The following is a 19142-nucleotide window of genomic DNA, read 5'->3' on the forward strand; positions in this document are numbered from 1 at the left end:
AGGAATTAATATTTTTACCCAATTTTTCGCTATTTGTCGCCTGGAGGCTTGAGCTTCAAAAGGATACCGATCTCATGAATGAAAGTTTTAGGCAGACATACAAACATACATGCATTTAAACAGATTTAAACAGATAGGTGATATTTATATAATAAACTAGCGGGGGTGCCTGGTGTTGCCCGAGGGATTGTAGGTGTATGTTGAGAAAAAAAAAAAGAAAAAAGTTTTAGTAGGCAGGTAGGCTCGAACCTGAACCCTTGATGCGAAGGTGGAAAAGAAAGTGTGAAAAAACCAAGTTGGCATGGCCAAATTGAAACGCTGCTGCCAAATTAGCCATGCCAAAACATCTCATTCCCTAATATGAAAAGTTACAAAACCACTAAACACAAAGAACAGACAAAACATAGTCACATTATATAAGCATACAAACTATTAGGTTGATGCAAAAATAAACATTTTGCAAAAACATGGATTTTCTTATAAGCAGTTGAAGTGATATATTTTCATATTGTTTTTATTAATTTAAAAAAAAGTTATAAAATCTTTAGAAAAATGTGATCAACGCCAAATTGTCCCTCTACTTAATTTGCCATATCATTGAATCGGTTAATCTGAAATGGCCATGCCAAGTTGGCCATGCCAAACGTGCCACTCCGAAGCATCCCATTCCTTGGCTTCAAACATAAACCAGTCAGAAAAAAAAAAAAAAAAATCAAAAAAAAACTGACCTCGATTTGTCTAAAAATAGAAGAAATCAATTTAAAAAAAAATTATTTTGTTTGATTTGCTTAAATTATAATATTGCGAAAAAGATTCAGTGAAAAGTCTTTTAGATAGAAAAATACATTTTCCATTTTTGTGTCAGCGTTTTTATCTAAGTTTTTTTAATCTTTCTATCATGAGGTGTAATAGAAATTATCATTCTTGCAAATGACCTTGTGTTTGCTTAGCATGTAAAATGCCAGCAAAAAATATAGAAAAGAAAAGACAAGCATAATTTTGTACCTATTTACTATGCCTCCCCACGGGACAGAGGTATTTTTTTGTATATCAACTTTTACGCTTTGTTGTCTTAACTCCGAAGGATTAACCTTAGAATTTCCACAGGTCTCATTAGTTAAAACGAATTATTTCGCGGTTCAAATTGGCGTGAAATAAACAAATCTGACTGACACAGGGTTTGCCATTTCCGGTTGTCGCTGCCGACAACGCTCTTATATTTACAATCGAAAGCGTCGCCAAGTCCGTTCGTCGCTGTGTCTGTGTGTGTACCTATTTACTATGCCTCCCCACGGGACAGAGTTAGACACCAGGGTCGATTTTAACGTGGAGAAAAGGTACAAAAATAAAAATTGTCTCAGTCATGAAGGATTTCTCCTCCACCGAAAGAGAACAAGAAATAGAAGTGCATTTGTAGGTCGTTGATTTGTGAACATATGCCATTAATTTGTATGTGCTTACCTCAGATATGTCTGTTGTTGTGTTGCGGGCCAAGCAGAAGATAATTCCAAGATGGCGTCCATGGTTTTTTATTGGCATTGACCCCATGCAGTTCTTGTAGAATCACGTGCGCTCTCGCACGATTATGCTAATATATAATTCCTGGCCACTATAAAGGCAAGACGTTGGGAAGCAGTCAGAGAGTGTTTTTGCAGATTGTTCGTAGGTGGTTCTGGCGGTTGGATTGTTCTTTGTAACAAACCAAGAATCTGCAAGAAGCGAATTTTCTTCTGCCTTTTTTTCTTTTTCTGTCTCCTTCTTTCTCTATGGTCATTACAGCCAAGAAATCCCTCTCTTCTAACGGGGGTGGGGGGCAGTAATTGTTAAAAGAGACAAATTCTAAAGAATGAAGGTTGAGATGAGTATTTTCTTGGTCAGCTTAGAATGAGAACGAATGGTGGGAGATAATATTGAATACACATTTATAGTTGAGAAAAGAAAGGAGAAAAGACTTTTGTGTGTTGTATCAACATTTTTTTGTTTCTTTTTTGTTTTGTTCCTTTTCCATTTTGTTAGTGATAATCTTGCATGTTTTTCTTGTGAATTTTATTTTCTTGTATTTATTTTTACAGGTTTTCAGTGCTGAATCTCCAGGTCAGATGCAAGGAATATAAATCTCTATAATATTTGTTGTGAATTAAAGCATCAGTGCTTGTTCATGTCGAGACAAGCTTCTCCCCTAACTCCACTATTCTTACGGAGAATAATGTCGGCTCTTTCTTAAATTAGCACTACAATATTACTAACTGAATTCTTGTCCACACTGCTACAAACAGATAAAAGTGGCCTTTGTATTATTGGTTTATCAACATTGAACTCTTTTCTCCATCTTTTTATTTTCCCTTTAATTTAACCAAAAAGAATTCCTCATCCAAGGGGAGACAACTTAAATTAAACATCAATTCTTTGAATTATTTAAGCATTTAGTTGAATCTAGTTGAACAATTAGTTATATAAAGTGACATACTTTAAGACTGTTGAAAGATTTTCGGAATATTTGACAGTAAAAAAAAATATAAATTCTTTCAGTCAAATCGAAAAAATGGGGGGTGAAAATTTATCAGAACAAACAAAATGGAACCGAAAATTTAACTCTCGGGATAAATTTGATTTGGATACATCATTGGATGATTTGGACGAGCCTGAAGGTGAAAAAATTACTAAAACAGATCAAAGAAAAACAGAAAATGTTGATATGACAAATGTACAGTATGAGGTTGCGAAGGAAGAAAAAATAATGACTGACGAAAATGTAAATCCTTTGACGAAAGACAGTTCTGGAGAAAAAACAACACCTGTTCCCATTTCTTCTGAACTGAAACGCATTATCGAACAAAACCCTTATCTGCTGTGCAGTTTAGAACTTAGTCTCAGCGAGAAAAAATCTTTCTTTCAAGATAACCCCCTTCTCTCTGATGCGGATAGTTTTGAACATTTTCTTGTGAGATTCGCTGAGAAAAGTCCGATAATTACAGTGACACACACGCAAAAAGAGCAAGTGTACCTGAAGGAAAATCTTGATGACTGGAAGAGTTTTATAGATTCGTATCTAAATAAACCCGTAATCATTTACACCAATGAGAACTTTTCAAATACGTACATATTTGGTAGCTCTAGGTCGTATTCCAAAACAATTAAATCAGACATCGCCAAATTTTTTAACCCGGACCCCGTCGATTTTGTCATCACTCCTCATGTACTTGAATTTATAACGCAAAATGACAAATTTTCTGAGGTCAAATATTCTAAACCGGATAAGAAAGGGAACTGCAAGTGCACCCTGACCGAGCTTCGTTTCGCTAAGCTAAAAGAAGAAATGAAAAAAATTACATGTCAAAGTTTTCTGCTTGACGAAATCCAATATGAATCGCTTCTGGGGGATAACAAAGATGTTTTACTGGAAGTTGAAAATAACTTTAATGTGAAAGGCACTGTATATGAGTATAAAAGGATGGCGGAGATTCCTATCATTTTCGTAGTAAATTCCCTGACACGTATTTCTTGCGTTGTGAGCACGGATCCAGGAGAGATTCCATTGGATTCTCTCATCACCATTGACCGGAAAGAACAAGTGGAAGGTGAGTAAAATAACCTAACCCTAACCCTAACCCATAAATACTAAACCTTAAACTTTAATTTAAACTCTAAATCCTAACTTTGAACCGTAACCCTAACCCTTAATGCTAAATCCTAAACCCTAACCCTAACCCTAACCCTAACTCTAACCTGATCATCAAGTAAAATCTTTTGTTCTATATATATATACATATATATATATATATATATATATATATATATATATATATATATATATATAGCAGGACTGGTAATTAGTAAAAAACCTGAAGAAGGTGTTCAATACTATTGCAGAGCAAATATATATTTTTTATTTCCATTTTATCTGTTTTAGTTATATATGTTTCTGTTACCGGATCGTATTCACGATCCGGTAACTTTGTCAGACTTGAACAGAAATAGTTATTATTTGGCAAGACAATATTAGAAGACGAATAGGGTGGGCGTGGGGAATCTCAGTTTGGATCTGACAGAATTTAAGTTTTAAGATTTAATAATTGAATAAAAAAATAAATAAACATCGACACGGTGAAGTTGAGTTTAAAAACTTTATCTAGATAGACATAGATTTCGAGTGTATGGAGAAGGGAGAGAGAGAGAGAGGTAGAGAGGAAGAGGGGTGGGTAGAGAGAGAAGACGAGAGAGGTTGTCATGGTGTCATATGGAATTTGACACGGTAATGATTTATGTGTCTATCTGGCTAAAGTCTTTAAACTCAACTTCACCGTGTTCGATATTTATTTAATTATTAAATCTTAAAACTTAAATGCGATCCTCCCCTTTTTAATCATCTTCTTCTAATATTGTCTTTCTAAATACTAATAACCACTTTTGTTCAAGCTGACAAAGTTACTGGATCGGTAACAGAAACATATGTAACTAAAACAGATAAAACGGTAAGATTATATATATATATAATCTTACCGTTATGCTAAGAAGATATGTTTGAAAGTTTAAAAAAGCAGAAACCAGGACAATTGTTGAATACAGACTGGGTAAATTAATAATTGACAAATTCACTTATTTTTAATTAAAAAATATATTTACCAGTGTGAATGGCTGTAATTAGTCGTTCTTGATGATATAAGGTTCCCTGGCTGTATCCACATTCGACTTTTCAGAGATATGCTCCCTTGTCAAAGGAAAGGAAAGAGAATAAACCCTACTCTTTGCTGTTTTAATGTTAAACTAAACATTGCACTTATCAAGGAAAGTAATCTATTAATTTAAATTTATCCATTGTACTTATCAAAGAAAGTAATCTATTAATTTAAATTTATCCATTGTACTTATTAAGGAAAGTAATTTATTAATTTAAATTTATCCATTGTACTTATTAAGGGAAATTATCTATTAATTAATTTTATTCATAGCAGTTATCAAGGGAAGTAATATAATTATTTTTAATTAACCATTGTACTTTTCAAGGGAAGTAATCTTATAATTTAAATTGTCCATTATTGCACTTATCAAGGAAATTAATTTTAATATGCTATAGCAGCACTGATCAAGGGAAGTAATCTATTGTTTGAATATTTTGAGAGGCTTAGCTAACAATTCTTTTTATAAAATCTTGGTGAGAACAAGGTTAATTACTAATAACTGTAATATTTTTTTTTCCCCTATTTTTGGGATGCTATTTTATGAATGTCAAAATAGCTGTTTAAATCAAGGGAAATAACTCTATTATTTAAAGAAATGCTGTTTGTATCTAAGAGCGGTAAATATTCATTGAAATAAATATGAATATAATGGATGTAACTATTTCCAGCTATGAAGATTTAAAAAACTTGTTCGAATCAAGGGAAATAACTCTATTATTTCAAGAAATCCCGTTGGAAAGGTGAGTATTGATTGAAATGAATAGGAATCTAAGGGAGATAACTAGTCATCGAATAATAATTTAATACTGTATGTTTTTAATTAGTTTCTGGCAATAATTTTTATAATTTTTTTTTTATTGCAGGTGTAGATAATAATATAAGGTTCCCTGGCTAGATCCATACACTTTTTTCTTTTTAGATTTTTGATGCTAGATTTGGTTGTGGGTGTATAAGGAATATATCATTGATTTCAATCCTGTTGGTGTTTGGGGGTTTTAGCTTTTTTATCAGTACTGATTTTTTTAATCTTAAGTTACCTTGGTCTCTCTCGATTGCTAATATTTTATCTTATATATTTTTATTGGGTTTGTGGGTATGAGGTGCATGATTATGTAGAGGGTTTAATGTGAATGTATATCGTCGCAAGTTTGGTCCGTTCAGCCGAAGCACAAGACACTAAACATTGAGGTGGGGCAAAACTATAAAATAAATCTGTGGATGCAACTAATACATTCTGGCGAGTAGACAGCAGATCTAGTCCAAGCAGATCATTTACTCCAGAGGGAACAGGGTTGCAGCAGGGAATATGGAGTTTATATCTAACTAGCAGGGCTACCCGGCGTTGCTCGGGACCGTATAAACAATGAAAAAACAAAAGCAGATATTGAACATATGTTTTATTCTTAGGGGAGAGGAATCTTTCATCTCAAGTTTTAGCGTTACAAACAAACATTTGTCTTTTATATATATAGATAATGACAGGCTTTTTGGGGCCCCCCCCTCGAACATAACTGATCAGTTGACCAACTTCTAGTGGTCCGTTTGACGTGAAATTTCGATATTTGTCATCCGGGTGATGGGGCTTCGATATGATACCAAATTTGTCAAGTTTGGTTTCGTCTTTCAAAAGTTTTAGCGTTACAAACAAACATACATACACACAGACGTTTGGCTTTTATATATATAGAAGACTAGCAGGGCTACCCGGCGTTGCTCGGGACCGTATAAACAATGAAAAAACAAAAGCAGATATTGAAAATATGTTTTATTCTTAGGGGAGAGGAATCTTTCATCTCAAGTTTTAGCGTTACAAACAAACATTTGTCTTTTATATATATAGATAATGACAGGTTTTTTGGGGGCCCCCCTCGAAGATAACTGATCAGTTGACCAACTTCTAGTGGTCCGTTTGACGTGAAATTTCGATATTTGTCATCCGGGTGATGGGGCTTCGATATGATACCAAATTTGTCAAGTTTGGTTCCGTCTTTCAAAAGTTTTAGCGTTACAAACAAACATACATACATACACACAGACGTTTGGCTTTTATATATATAGACTAGCAGGGCTACCCGGCGTTGCTCGGGACCGTATAAACAATGAAAAAACAAAAGCAGATATTGAACATATGTTTGATTCTTAGGGGAGAGGAATCTTTCATCTCTATGTATTATTTGTTTTATCTACCCTAGGACTGATATTGTTCATGTTTTATCCCTAGCATAGGTAATTTACAGCATGTATATGAAATTGTTTTACCTTAGGGAGAAGAGAACAGGTAATATACAACATAATGTGTCTATATTACATCCCTGGCAACGCCTAGAAACCAGCTAGAACATGTATTTCAGTCAATCTTTATTATATCCTGGGCTATGCCGGGAAACCAGCTAATCTCTTTTTAGTGACTTGACCACCAAAATACCTCCCTAAGTGTGTCCTTTCTTTTGAACTTATTAGATATAGGTATCTAGAAATGTGTGTGAAATTTTGTTGAATGCATTGTTCACTATGATTTTCTTATTGTTCTACACAATATCAACTGTAGCGAAATAACACAGTAAACTTAGTGTAGTGTTAGAATAAAGAGCAAAGGAAAAAATTAGAATCATATTTTGTAATTGCAAATCTAAATTTGCTAGCATGTACCAGTATTTGCCAGGTTGTGGAAATTTGGAACTTATAACATATGTAGTGGCCTTTTCCTAGATACCTATTGCTAAAAATTATACTTTCATTTTGTTAGAAAAATCTCTCTTCAGATGCCCTGCATCATTCAAAATAAAAACAAATATTTTTATAATTGTTTCAGTATATTGCTACACAATGTGAAAGTTTTTAACGTTTGTAAAAAAAATCATGAATGTGCTTATATTGCAAAAAAGAAAATATCAGTGCACAGTATTGAAAGTGTTTGAGATTCAAAAGTCTGTAACATTTCTACTAACTTCATAAGATGTCATGTGAGAAACTGAATTGAATATCAAGACATTATCTGAAGCGTTTTTATTTTGGTGTAACATATGTGTTTACAGTGAACCTTAACTTTTAATAAACAGATTGGTATGCAATGACATAGGCTAAGAATCTTTAAAATATATATAAATTGGAAAAATGTGTGAACAAATGAAAAAAAAATGATCCGCTCCACTTGATGACATCAAGCACAGTAATATTTTAGTGAAGAAAATATGAAATTGATGTTCAGTGATTAGTTTGGATGAATGAGAAAATGTAATTGTTTGATGCATAAAAATAACTCAGTTGCTGTATTTGATATTAAGCAGCAAAATATAGTGATTTGAATATTTGGGAAAACATCAAACCAGATTATGTAAAAAGAAAAAAAAAAGATGAAATTAGAAAATATATATTTTATGTTTATGAGTTCTGCCAATCAAAATTTTGTGGCAGAAATTGGGTGATTACCATGCAATTTTATTTTGGTAAAATTCTTAAATTATTAGAATGTTTATTATAATTTCTAATTAGTGACTTGTTATAATCAAAATCCGCCCTAAAGAGTGTCCTTTCTTTTATTAGGTATCAGAGTAGGTATCAAGATTTCTACTTCTATACAAATGTGATATTTCAGATCTGTACATAAAAAATTTGTTGAATATATAGGTTGAGAATTGTTCTGTGTCGCTCTCTCTCACACACACACGCATTCTCACTTTTATAGATATAATAGATAGATTACTCTAGATATATTTCCATATGTCTGAATACCCTATATACAAATTTTCAAATCTGTAGATAAAAAAATTTGTTGAGTATATAGGTTGAAAATTGTTCTCTCTCTCTCACACACACATTCTCAATTTTAGAGATATAATAGATAGATTATGCTAGATATATTTCCATATGTCTGAATACCCTATATACAAATTTTCTAATCTGTAGATCAAATATTTGTTGAATATATAGGTTGAAAATTGTTCTTACTCTCTCTCTCTCTCTCTCTGGCTACCTCACACACACATTCTAACTTTTATAGATATAATAGATAGATTATGCTAGATATATTTCCATATGTGTGAATACCCTATATACAAATTTTCTAATTTGTAGATAAAAAATTTGTAGAGTGCATAGGTTGAGAATTGTTCTCTCTATCTCTCACACACACACATTCTAACTTTTAAAGATATAATAGATTATGCTAGATATATTTCGATATTTCTGAATACCCTATATATAAAAATTTGTTGAATGTATAGGTTGAGAACTGTTCTCTCTCTCTCTCTCTCTCTCTCTCTCGCTCACACACACACACATTCTCACTTTTATAGATATAATAGAAAGATTATCCTAGATATATTTCTATTTGTATGAATACTCTATATACACATTTTAAAATCTGTAGATAAAGAATTTGTTGAGTATATGGGTTGAGAATTGTTCTCTCTCTCTCTCTCTCTCTCTCTCTCTCACACACACACACACATTCTCACTTTTATAGATATAATAGATTATGCTAGATATATTTCCATATGTCTGAATACCCTATATACAAATTTTCAAATCTGTAGATAAAAAATTTTTTGAGTATATAGGTTGAGAATTGTTCTCTCTCTCTCTATCACACACATTCTCACTTTTATAGATATAATAGACAGATTATGCCAGATATATTAAAATATGTCTGAATGCCCAATATACAAATTTTGAAATCTGTAGATAAAAAATTTGTTGTATACATAGGTTGACAATTGTCCTCTCTCTCTCACACACACACACATTCTCACTTTTATACATATAATAGATAGATTATGCTAGATATATTTCTATATGTCTGAACACCCTATATACAAATGTTCAAATCTGTGGATAAAAAATTTGTTGAATGTATAGGTTGAGAATTTTTATCTCTCTCTTTTTCTCTCTCTCTCTCTCTCGCTATCTCACACACACGCATTCTCACTTTTATAGATAAAATAGATAGATTATGCTAGATATATTTCCATATGTCTGAATACCCTATATACAAAGTTTCAAATCTGTAGATAAAAAATTTGTTGAATATATAGGTTTAGAATTGTTCTCTCTCTCTCTCACACACACACATTCTAACTTTTGTAGTTATAATAGATAGATTATGCTAGATATATTTCCATATGTCTGAATACCCTATATACAAATTTTCTAAACTGTAGGTAAAAAATTTGTTGAGTATGTAGGTTAAGAATTGTTCTCTCTCTCTCTCACACACACACACACACACAAGTTCTCACTTTTATAGATATAATAGATAGATTATGCTAGATATATTTCTATATGTCTGCCTACCCTATATACAAATTTCCAAATCTGTGCCCAAAAATGTGTGGAATATATAGGTTGAGAATTGTTCTCTCTCTCTCTCACACATATTCTCACTTTTATAGGTTATATAGGTTGAGAATTTTTTGCTCTTTCCATCACTCACATTCACACTTTTATAGATATAATACATAGATTATGCCAGATATATTTACATATGTCTGAATACCCAATATACACATTTTCAAATCTGTAGATAAAAAATTAGTTGAATATATAGGTTGAGAATTGTTCTCTCTCTCTCTCTTTCTCTCTCTCTCACACACACATTCTCACTTTTATAGATATAATAGATAGATTATGCTAGATATATTTCCATACGTCTGAATACCCTATATCCAAATTTTCTAATATGTAGATAAAAAATTTGTTGAATATATAGGGTGAGAATTTTCCTTCCTCTCTTTCTCTCTCTCTCTTTCTCACACACACACAAGCTGAAAATTGTTCTCTCTCTCTCTCTGACTCTCTCTCTCTCTCTCACACACACACACATGGTCATTTTATAGATATAATAGATAGGTTATGCTAGATATATTGCTATATGTCTGAATACCCTATATACAAATTTTTAAATCTGTAGATAAAAAATTTGTTGAGTATATAGGTTGAGAATTGTTCTTTCTCTCTCTCTCACACACACATTCTCACTTTTATAGATATAATAGATTATGCTAGATATATTTCCAAATGTCTGAATACCCTATATACAAATTTTCAAATCTGTAAAGATAGAATTTGTTGAATATATAGGTTGAGAATTGTTCTCTCTCTCTCTCTCTCACACACATTCTCACTTTTATAGATATAATAGATAGATTATGCTAGATATATTTCCTTATGTCTGAATACCCTATATACAAATTATCAAATCTGTAGATACAAAATTTGTTGAGTATATAGGTTGAGAATTGTTCTCTCTCTCTCTCTCTCTCACTCACTCACTCACTCACTCACTCACACACACACACACACATTCTACCTTTTATAGATATAATAGATTATGCTAGATATATTTCCATATGTCTGAATACCCTGTATACAAATTTTCAGATCTGTACATAAAAATTAGTTGAATATATAGGTTGAGAATTGTTCTCTCTCTCTCTCTTCTCTCTCTCTCTTTCACACACATTCTCACTTTTCTAGATATAATAGATAGATTATGCTAGATATATTTCCATATGTCTGAATACCCTATATACAAATTTTCTAATCGGTAGATAAAAAATTTGTTGAATATATAGGGTGAGAATTGTACTTACTCTCTCTCTCTCTCTCTCTCTCTCACGCACACATTCTCACTTTTATGGATATAATAGATAGATTATGCTGGATATATTTCCATATGTCTGAATACCCTATATACAAATGGTCAAATCTGTAGATAACAAATTTATTGAATAGATAGGTTGAGAATTGTTCTCTCTCTCTCTCTCGCAACCTTACACACACAACCACACGCAAACATTCTGACTTTTATAGATATAATAGATCGATTATGCTAGATATATTTCCATATGTCTGAATACCCAATATACAAATTTTCAAATCTGTAGGTAAAAAATTTGTTGAATATATAGGTTGAGAATTGTTCTCTCTCTCTCACACACTCACATTCTCACTTTTATAGATATAATGTATAGATTATGCTAGATATATTTCTATATGTCTGAATACCCTATATACAAAGTTTAAAATCCGTAGATAAAAATACGTTGAGTATATAGGTTGAGAATTGTTCTCTCTCTCTCTTACGCACACACACACACACACACACACACACACACACACATTTTCACTTTTATAGATATAATAGATAGATTATGCTAGATATATTTCCATATGTCTGAATACCCTATATACAAATTTTCAAATCTGTAGATAAAAAATGTATTGAATATATAGGTTGAGAATTGTTGTCTCTCTCTCTCTCTCTCTCTCTCTCTCTCTCTCTCTCTCTCTCTGGCTACCTCACACACACACACATTTTCACTTTTATAGATATAATAGATAGATTATGCTAGATATATTTCCATATGTCTGAATACCCTATATACAAACTTTCAAATCTGTAGATAAAAAATTTGTTGAGTATATAGGTTGAGAATTGTTCTCTCTCTCTCACACGAAACTGTGCGCTCGGCTTCTTCCCCCCTTCCCACCCCAAATGCTTGGGAAACTGTGCACTGTTTTTGTTGGTTTTCAAGCTGCCTCTTCCCCCCCCACACACACACAGTTTAACAGTAGTAGGAGGTCAAGAGAAAGAGGGTGAGAGAGAGAGAAGAGTAAGTTGGTGAGAGAGAGAGAAAAGAGAAAGAGGGTGTTGGTTTTATATTTTTATTATCGTCTAATATTTTGAAAGCTGAATTTCTAATAAAATGTGCATCTATAGGAGATAATGCCTGGGAATGTGTTCCTCCCCCCCACAGTTTAACAGTGGTGTGACGTCAAGAGAAAGAGGGTGAGAGAGAGGGAAGAGTAAGTGGGTGAGAGAGAGAAAGAGAGAGAAAAAAAAAGAAAGACGGTGTTGGTTTTGTGAAAAAAGTTGTTATTTACAATTGTTCGCATTCTTGGCCTTTTGGTCAAGATCAAAGTGTAGTATCTGTTCTTCAGATGCTGCACTTCTATTTCTTGTTCTCTTTCGGTGGAGGAGAAATCCTCCACGACTGAGACAATTTTTATTTTTGTACCTTTTCTCCACGTTAAAAAACGACCCTGGTGTCTAACTCTGTCCCGTGGGGAGGCATAGTAAATAGGTACAATTGTTCGCCATTAGTGGATGTTGACGTCACGTCACGTGACATGACTAAGCGTTTTTTTTTTTTAGTATGAATAACATTTTTTGTTTTAATTATAAAGTCTACACTTAATTTTATAGAAAATGATGTATATATAATAGAAAAAAAAAATTACTGGTTTTGTTGGATTCAAGTGGATCCCCCCCCTCCAGTTTAAGAGATAGCAGGTCACGTGGTAATATACAAAATGGCTAGCGTAAATATAAAGATCGGTTTTTTTATCGACGAATATTTTGAAAGCTGAATTTTTTTTTATTCCTGTACATTTTTTCCTGATATTTTTCGTTAAAACTCTTGTATAAATACTATTTTTAACCAGTTAAATACGTTGGAGACATTGTCATGGAGTTTAATAATCTCTAGAACAAAGCAGAAGAGAAATTACAAAAGTATCGGTAAAACAAAGTGTTTGTTTACATTTGTTCGCCATTACTGGATGTTGACGTCACGTCACGTGACATGACTAAGCGTTTTTGGATTATGTAATATTAACATTAAAATAACATTAAAATGACAGGTTTTTTTGGGGGCCCCCCTAGGAGAGAAATGATCAGTTCACCCCCTTTTAATGGTCCGTTTGGTGTGGAATTTCGATATTTGTCATGCGGGTGATCAAGGTTCAATATGATACATAATTTGTCAACTTTGGTTGTGTCTGTCAAAAGTTTGAGCTGACGTCACGTCACGTGACACGTATTGAATAACGTTAAAATGACAGGTTTTTTGGGGGGCCCCCCTAGGAGAAAAACGATCAGTTGACCCCTTTCTACTGGTCCGTTTGACGTGAAATTTCGATATTTGTCATCCGGGTGATCAAGGTGCAATATGATACCAAATTTGTCAACTCTGGTTCCGTCTTTCAAAAGTTTTAGCGTTACAAACAAACATACATACATACATACATACACACCGATTTTTGCCTTTTATATATATAGATGGTACAATGCTATAGATGTTTACGAGAAAACACTTTACTGACTCCAGCAAACACTAGGGACCCATATTCCAAGTGGGGAAAAATCAATTCATGAGGAATTTGGTAGCTCATGATACGTAACATTTTTTTTGTAGTTTTTAAAGGAAAGCAGCTTAGTCTTAGTAGCATTAAATGTTACCATTTTATTACAGGCTGAAAGTCATTTTTTAGGGTTTCTACCATTTTGACTCTACAACTGCTTTTAACAATTATTTTCTATTTCTAATAATTATGTGTGTAAATTGTGCTAAGTCCCTTTCTTTTGGAGACGAAGGGAGCACCTTGGCTATCCGGAACGGATAAGAGGAACCCAAGTTGAGGACACTGTGTGTGTGTGTGTGTGTGTGTGTGTGTGTGTGTGTATATATATATATATATATATATATATATATATATATATATAATTTGAGGTTGCTATTTTTCAAAAGTAGAGTAACCAGTGAAATATAATGAGGTTAATACAAGAGTGCTCAATACAGAAATAGAGCAAGTTACATTTTAAATTTGTCTTTACATAAGCAGTAGTTTGTTGCTACACTGTCATGAGCATGTCTCTGGTTAATAAATACTAGTAGACCGAAACATGCTCATGGCTGTGTAGCAACAAACTACACACACACGAATACATAATACTATATTCAATAAGCTATTGCTATGATTACATCACTGGTAAATAGCATTGTTTATGTTACATATCACCAACTTTTTAAGATGGAAAGGAAGACAAAGAGAGAAGGAAAGAGAATCGAAAGTGAAATAACCTACGGTGTATGGGTGAAGTGGAGATCAAACTTGTTATCATACCAACAGCTGTTAATGATTCGGTCAGGAGAGAAGGTGTGGGTGATTAAAAGGATGGGTGTATAACCGGCAAATACAAATTGCGAAGGCTGTTGCAAAGAAAGTGTGCTCCCTTTACAAAACTACTCCCACCTGAGAGTATCTTGTACCTCTATAAGGCCACCATGTGCCCATGCATGGAGTATTGTTGCCACATCTGGGCTGATGCATCTACCTCTAGTCTCTTCCTCTTGGATAGCATCCAGGAAAGAGTATCCAATCTAATAGGTCACACTTTGTCAACTAGGCTCAAACCTCTGTTCCATCGTCGCTATGTTGCATCCTTGTGCCTGGTTTACAAGTATTTTAATGGAATGTGCTCTGGTGAACGCATTTTACATACCCCCTCGACGTATATATCCTCGACAAACCTGCTTAGCAACAAAATCACACCCCTTCACTGATGAGGTCCCCAAATGTCAGAAAGTTTTCTATTCTAATATCTTCTTCCCTTGAACGGCTAGACTAATGATCCGGTCAGGAGAGAAGGTGTGGGTGATTTAAAGGATGGGTGTGTAACAGGCAAATAAAAATTCCGAAGGCTGGTTGTTTTTGTTTTACGGCATATCAACCCTTTTCAGGTTATTTAATGCCGAATCGAGTGATTTTGAAGAAGAATCTTTTAATAGAATATATATTTTTTCTTTTTTTTTGTTGTTTTCAAGTCGGTTTCTATTTAGCCCATAGTTGAGACGCTAACAGGTACTACCACTCTGGGTCAGAGTGGACCTGGGAGCAATGAAAATTAAGGGGTAGCTTCACACTCCCCAAAGCCTGCATGCTAGGACCTCACCATCAGATATATTTTAAAGTCATATCTAGGGCCAAGAGAGAAGAAAAGAGAATCGAAAGTGAAATAATATATGGTGTAGAGTTGAAGTTACCTTCCATTTATGCCGACATTCTACTACAAGCTTGTACCAATTTTATGTTATTGCTTTTAAATATCTTTGATTCATTTTTCAGTTGACAAACAGCTTATGATGAATAAAAAACCAAGTTACGCTATTCTACAGTATGCGTCATGGAATATTGCTGTGAATCATCATATCGGTGTCGTAGCAGCGGAGATGAGAACAAAGTCATATCCTTGGAATCAGATCATCGAATATTGCCTTAAAATTGTTTTAACAAATGACTCTGATTCTAAAACAATTGGAATCAGCGTTCCAGCTGAAATGTCTTCAGATTTGTCAGAATTCTGTCAAAGTGTTTGGACCGTAGTCGAAAATTTTCCTCAGACTCATGAAAGACCAATCTGCATTCTGCTTTTAGTAGAGAAGGATAAAATGAAATTGGAAATTATCGAAATCATGAAGAAAATCTCAGCTCCAAAGCCGAAAATCCCTTCAAGTAAGTCAATTAATTATTTTCTGTTTTTTTTTCTTTTTTTCTTCTGTCTTTATCACCACTTATAAAGGCCAAAAGCCTCTCAAGAATAAAGCTTAATCTAATAGATTGATTGAAGAATATTATGAGATTTCCCACAGGAAAGACATTGCGAGCCCGTCCTTACTTTATTGTTATTTTCATGGGAAGTGCTCATCTCAGCTCCAATCTATGGTCTTCCCTCACTAAACCGTCATGAAAAACACTCGTCTAGCTGAAACCACTATCAATAATTTCCCCCACTCTTTATCTGTGCCTAAACCTAAACGTAGATTCCATGAACAAAGTTTCTTTCTTAGAACTGCATGCCTGTGGAACTCTCCTCCGTTTCCTTGCTTTCTAGTTGATTACATTATGGTCATTTTCAAGTCCAATGTTAACAAGTTCTTGATGAGCCATCCCCTTAAGTAATCCAATTTACCAAATTTCCACTATTAACGATTACTATGATATTGTCCTATTGACTAATATACACTCATTAACCCTTATCCTTAAGTGGCCTCCAGGCCTTGATAATTGGTGACGCTTTTGTAAAAAAAAAATTTAATTAGGTAAATTATAGCATTTTAAACAAAAGCAAGCAATTACTAAGATATTGTCCCATTGACTACTATACACTCATTAACCAAGGCCAAAAGCCACTCAAGAATAAAGGTTAATCCAATAAATTGATTGGAGAATATTATGAGATTTAATTAAGTTCTGGGCATTTTAAACAAAAAGCAAATGACAAAAAGCAGTAGAAAAAAAAATGCAACAAATAATTGTTACTAAAGATAAGTTACTCTTCTACCTACTTGTAAAAGTTTTTTTCTGGTTTAACTTATTTTAAAGCGTTTTTTTAGTTCAGTACAAAACTAATACTAGTACTAACTCTGACTGATATTAGACAGTGATATGAAGTCACAATAATCTTACACTCGGGTCTTGTTGGGGTATCTGACGAAGATTTTCTTTTTTTGCATTTTCGCCCCAAACAAGACAACAGTGCCACTTTAATGTAGGGAGCTACTATCCGGGACATAAGTTGCTGGTATACTATGAAGGGAGTTGAGCAGCAAGTTGTCTGTTCGCATTACACTTGAACTTCTGTATGTCAGTACAGTTGAGGGAAGCAGGAAACCGGAAGGGAATTCCAAAGTCTAGCAGTTTTGGGGAAGAAAGTATTAGAGTAGAAGACTTTCTTACGTCTAGGGATCTCTACTGTGAAGGGGTGAGATTTTGCTGCTTGTTGGGTTTGTTGGGGATTTTTACGTGGAGCGAGTACAAGGGCTTGTAGTTCATTAAAATACTTGTAGAACACGCAGAGGGATGCGAATTTTTGTCGATGGGAATATGGTTGAAGCTTAGATGACAGTTCCGGACCTTTCAGGTTAGTGACTCTCTTTTGAACTGTGTCCAGGAGTGTAGGCACTCTGCTTTTATTGAGTACTAGCGAGGGGTACCCGGCGTTGCCCGGGTGTTTTTCGGGGTATGTGAAAAAAAAACAGGTGCCGGTGAAAATAGTAAAGTGTGAAAACAAAAAAAAACAGGTGCTCGTTTTTTATTGACGTGACGGCGATAGGTATTCAGCAGTGAGAATGTTGTGCGGGGACATTTTTTGATGAGGTCAATAAATCGGTTTGTTTGTTTTCAAAAACCCGCTCCCCCGTCTGATATGACGAAGTCGACATTGAACAAACTGGCTCTGGGCCTGTGATTAGAGTCGAGGTTCGCTGTTTTATACTGAAAATCGAATGTAACGCGTGCTGATGCGGGAAATGTGGAATAATTAATGTTTGAAAGTGAATAAAATTAAATAGACAGGCGAGCTCCGTGGGTAACTCTGAGATATTACAATTTATAGATGATATAAAAAGTTTTAAGAAGTTGTGAAGCGAGCAAGCGGTTCTCTGAAAGAAGCCTTTTGTGGACATGGAGGAAAAGCGTACATACATACACACATACATTTTCGTTTTTATATATATAGATTTTATTGATTCAATAATAATGTAAGAGAGTAAAGGTGATTGGCTATTCCCTTGGAAGATTCCTCTTTGGATTTTACAGTAGGGATTGTTACAGTTCTACATTAGTGTGTTTTACACACATATATATATATATATATATATATATATATATATATATCTCCTTGATTAACGGATGGATCTGATACCAAAATAACCATGGTAATCAATCAAAGGCTTTCATGAACAACACTTGTCTAACTGAAACCACTATGTGTGTTATACCGGTTTTACTGATGGCACCAGCCAAGTACTTCCCAGGATGGAATACTGCTGCCACATCTGGGCAGGAGCTGCTAAAAACAGCCTATCCTGCCTTGACAGAGTACAAAATAGACTTCGTGGCTTAGTGGGGATGCCCTTTTCTTTTCCCTGCAACCTCTCTCCCACAGAAGAGATGTTGCGAGCCTATCTTTGTTTTATCGTTATTTCTATGGCAGGTGCTTGTCTGAATTTCAATCTCTGGCCCCCCCTCGCCAATCTTTTACAAAAAACCCGTCTAGCTGAATCCACTGTCAAAAATTTTCCCCACTCTTTATCTGTGCCTAAATCAAAACGTAGATTCCATGAACAAAGCTTCTTTCTTAGAACTGCACGCCTGTGGAACTTTCTTCTGTCTGCCTGCTTCCTACTTGACTACAACCTGGATGTCTTCAAGTCCAACGTAAATAAATTCCTAATGAACCGCCCCCTTAAGTAAACACTTCATTAAATCTCCACACTAACGTACTGTACTTGCAATAATCTTTATCCCAGAGTGGCTTCCGGGCCTTGATAAGTGGTGACCAACGTGAAAACAACAAAAAAAAACAAATTAATCGTATATTATATAGTCGAGGGTATATAATGTGTTAGATGTTGAGACATTATGTTGAACAAAGATGGCGGCAGTAAATCAAATCGACGAAGAATCAATGCAGTCACGATTTCGAGTGTTGAGTAATTCTTAGTAACAAAGATGGCGGCAAAGAATCAATGCAGTTTCGATCTTGAGTCGTTCCGACTGCGAACTGATTGAATCCATTTTAGTGTTAAGTAGTTCCTAGTAACAAAGATAGCGGCGAAGAATCAATACAGTCACGATTCAGTCTTTTAGAGAGAGGCTGACGGCGAACTGATTGAATCC

General features: G+C 34.1%; 1 protein-coding gene and 1 pseudogene across 2 annotated transcripts in view; both read left to right on the plus strand.

Annotated features, from left to right (window-relative positions):
• LOC145246168 (uncharacterized) overlaps nt 1-19142 on the plus strand; it is a 197582-nt gene that overhangs the window by 19381 nt on the left and 159059 nt on the right. For both annotated transcript variants that reach the window (XR_013863103.1, XM_080108035.1), the window contains exons 2-3: nt 2073-3578; nt 15588-15974. Coding sequence is in view for 1 of the 2 variants with exons in the window: in XM_080108035.1 (XP_079964161.1) it covers nt 2543-3578; nt 15588-15974 (1423 nt within the window). In the remaining variant the exon portion in view is untranslated. The remainder of the gene's footprint in view (nt 1-2072; nt 3579-15587; nt 15975-19142) is intronic.
• Nucleotides 12569-12702, plus strand: LOC145246300 (U2 spliceosomal RNA; annotated as a pseudogene).

This window comes from Euprymna scolopes, chromosome 23 (assembly GCF_053919585.1).
Source record: "Euprymna scolopes isolate OS-2025 chromosome 23, ASM5391958v1, whole genome shotgun sequence".
In the NCBI taxonomy this organism is placed as follows: Eukaryota; Metazoa; Mollusca; class Cephalopoda; order Sepiida; family Sepiolidae; genus Euprymna; species Euprymna scolopes.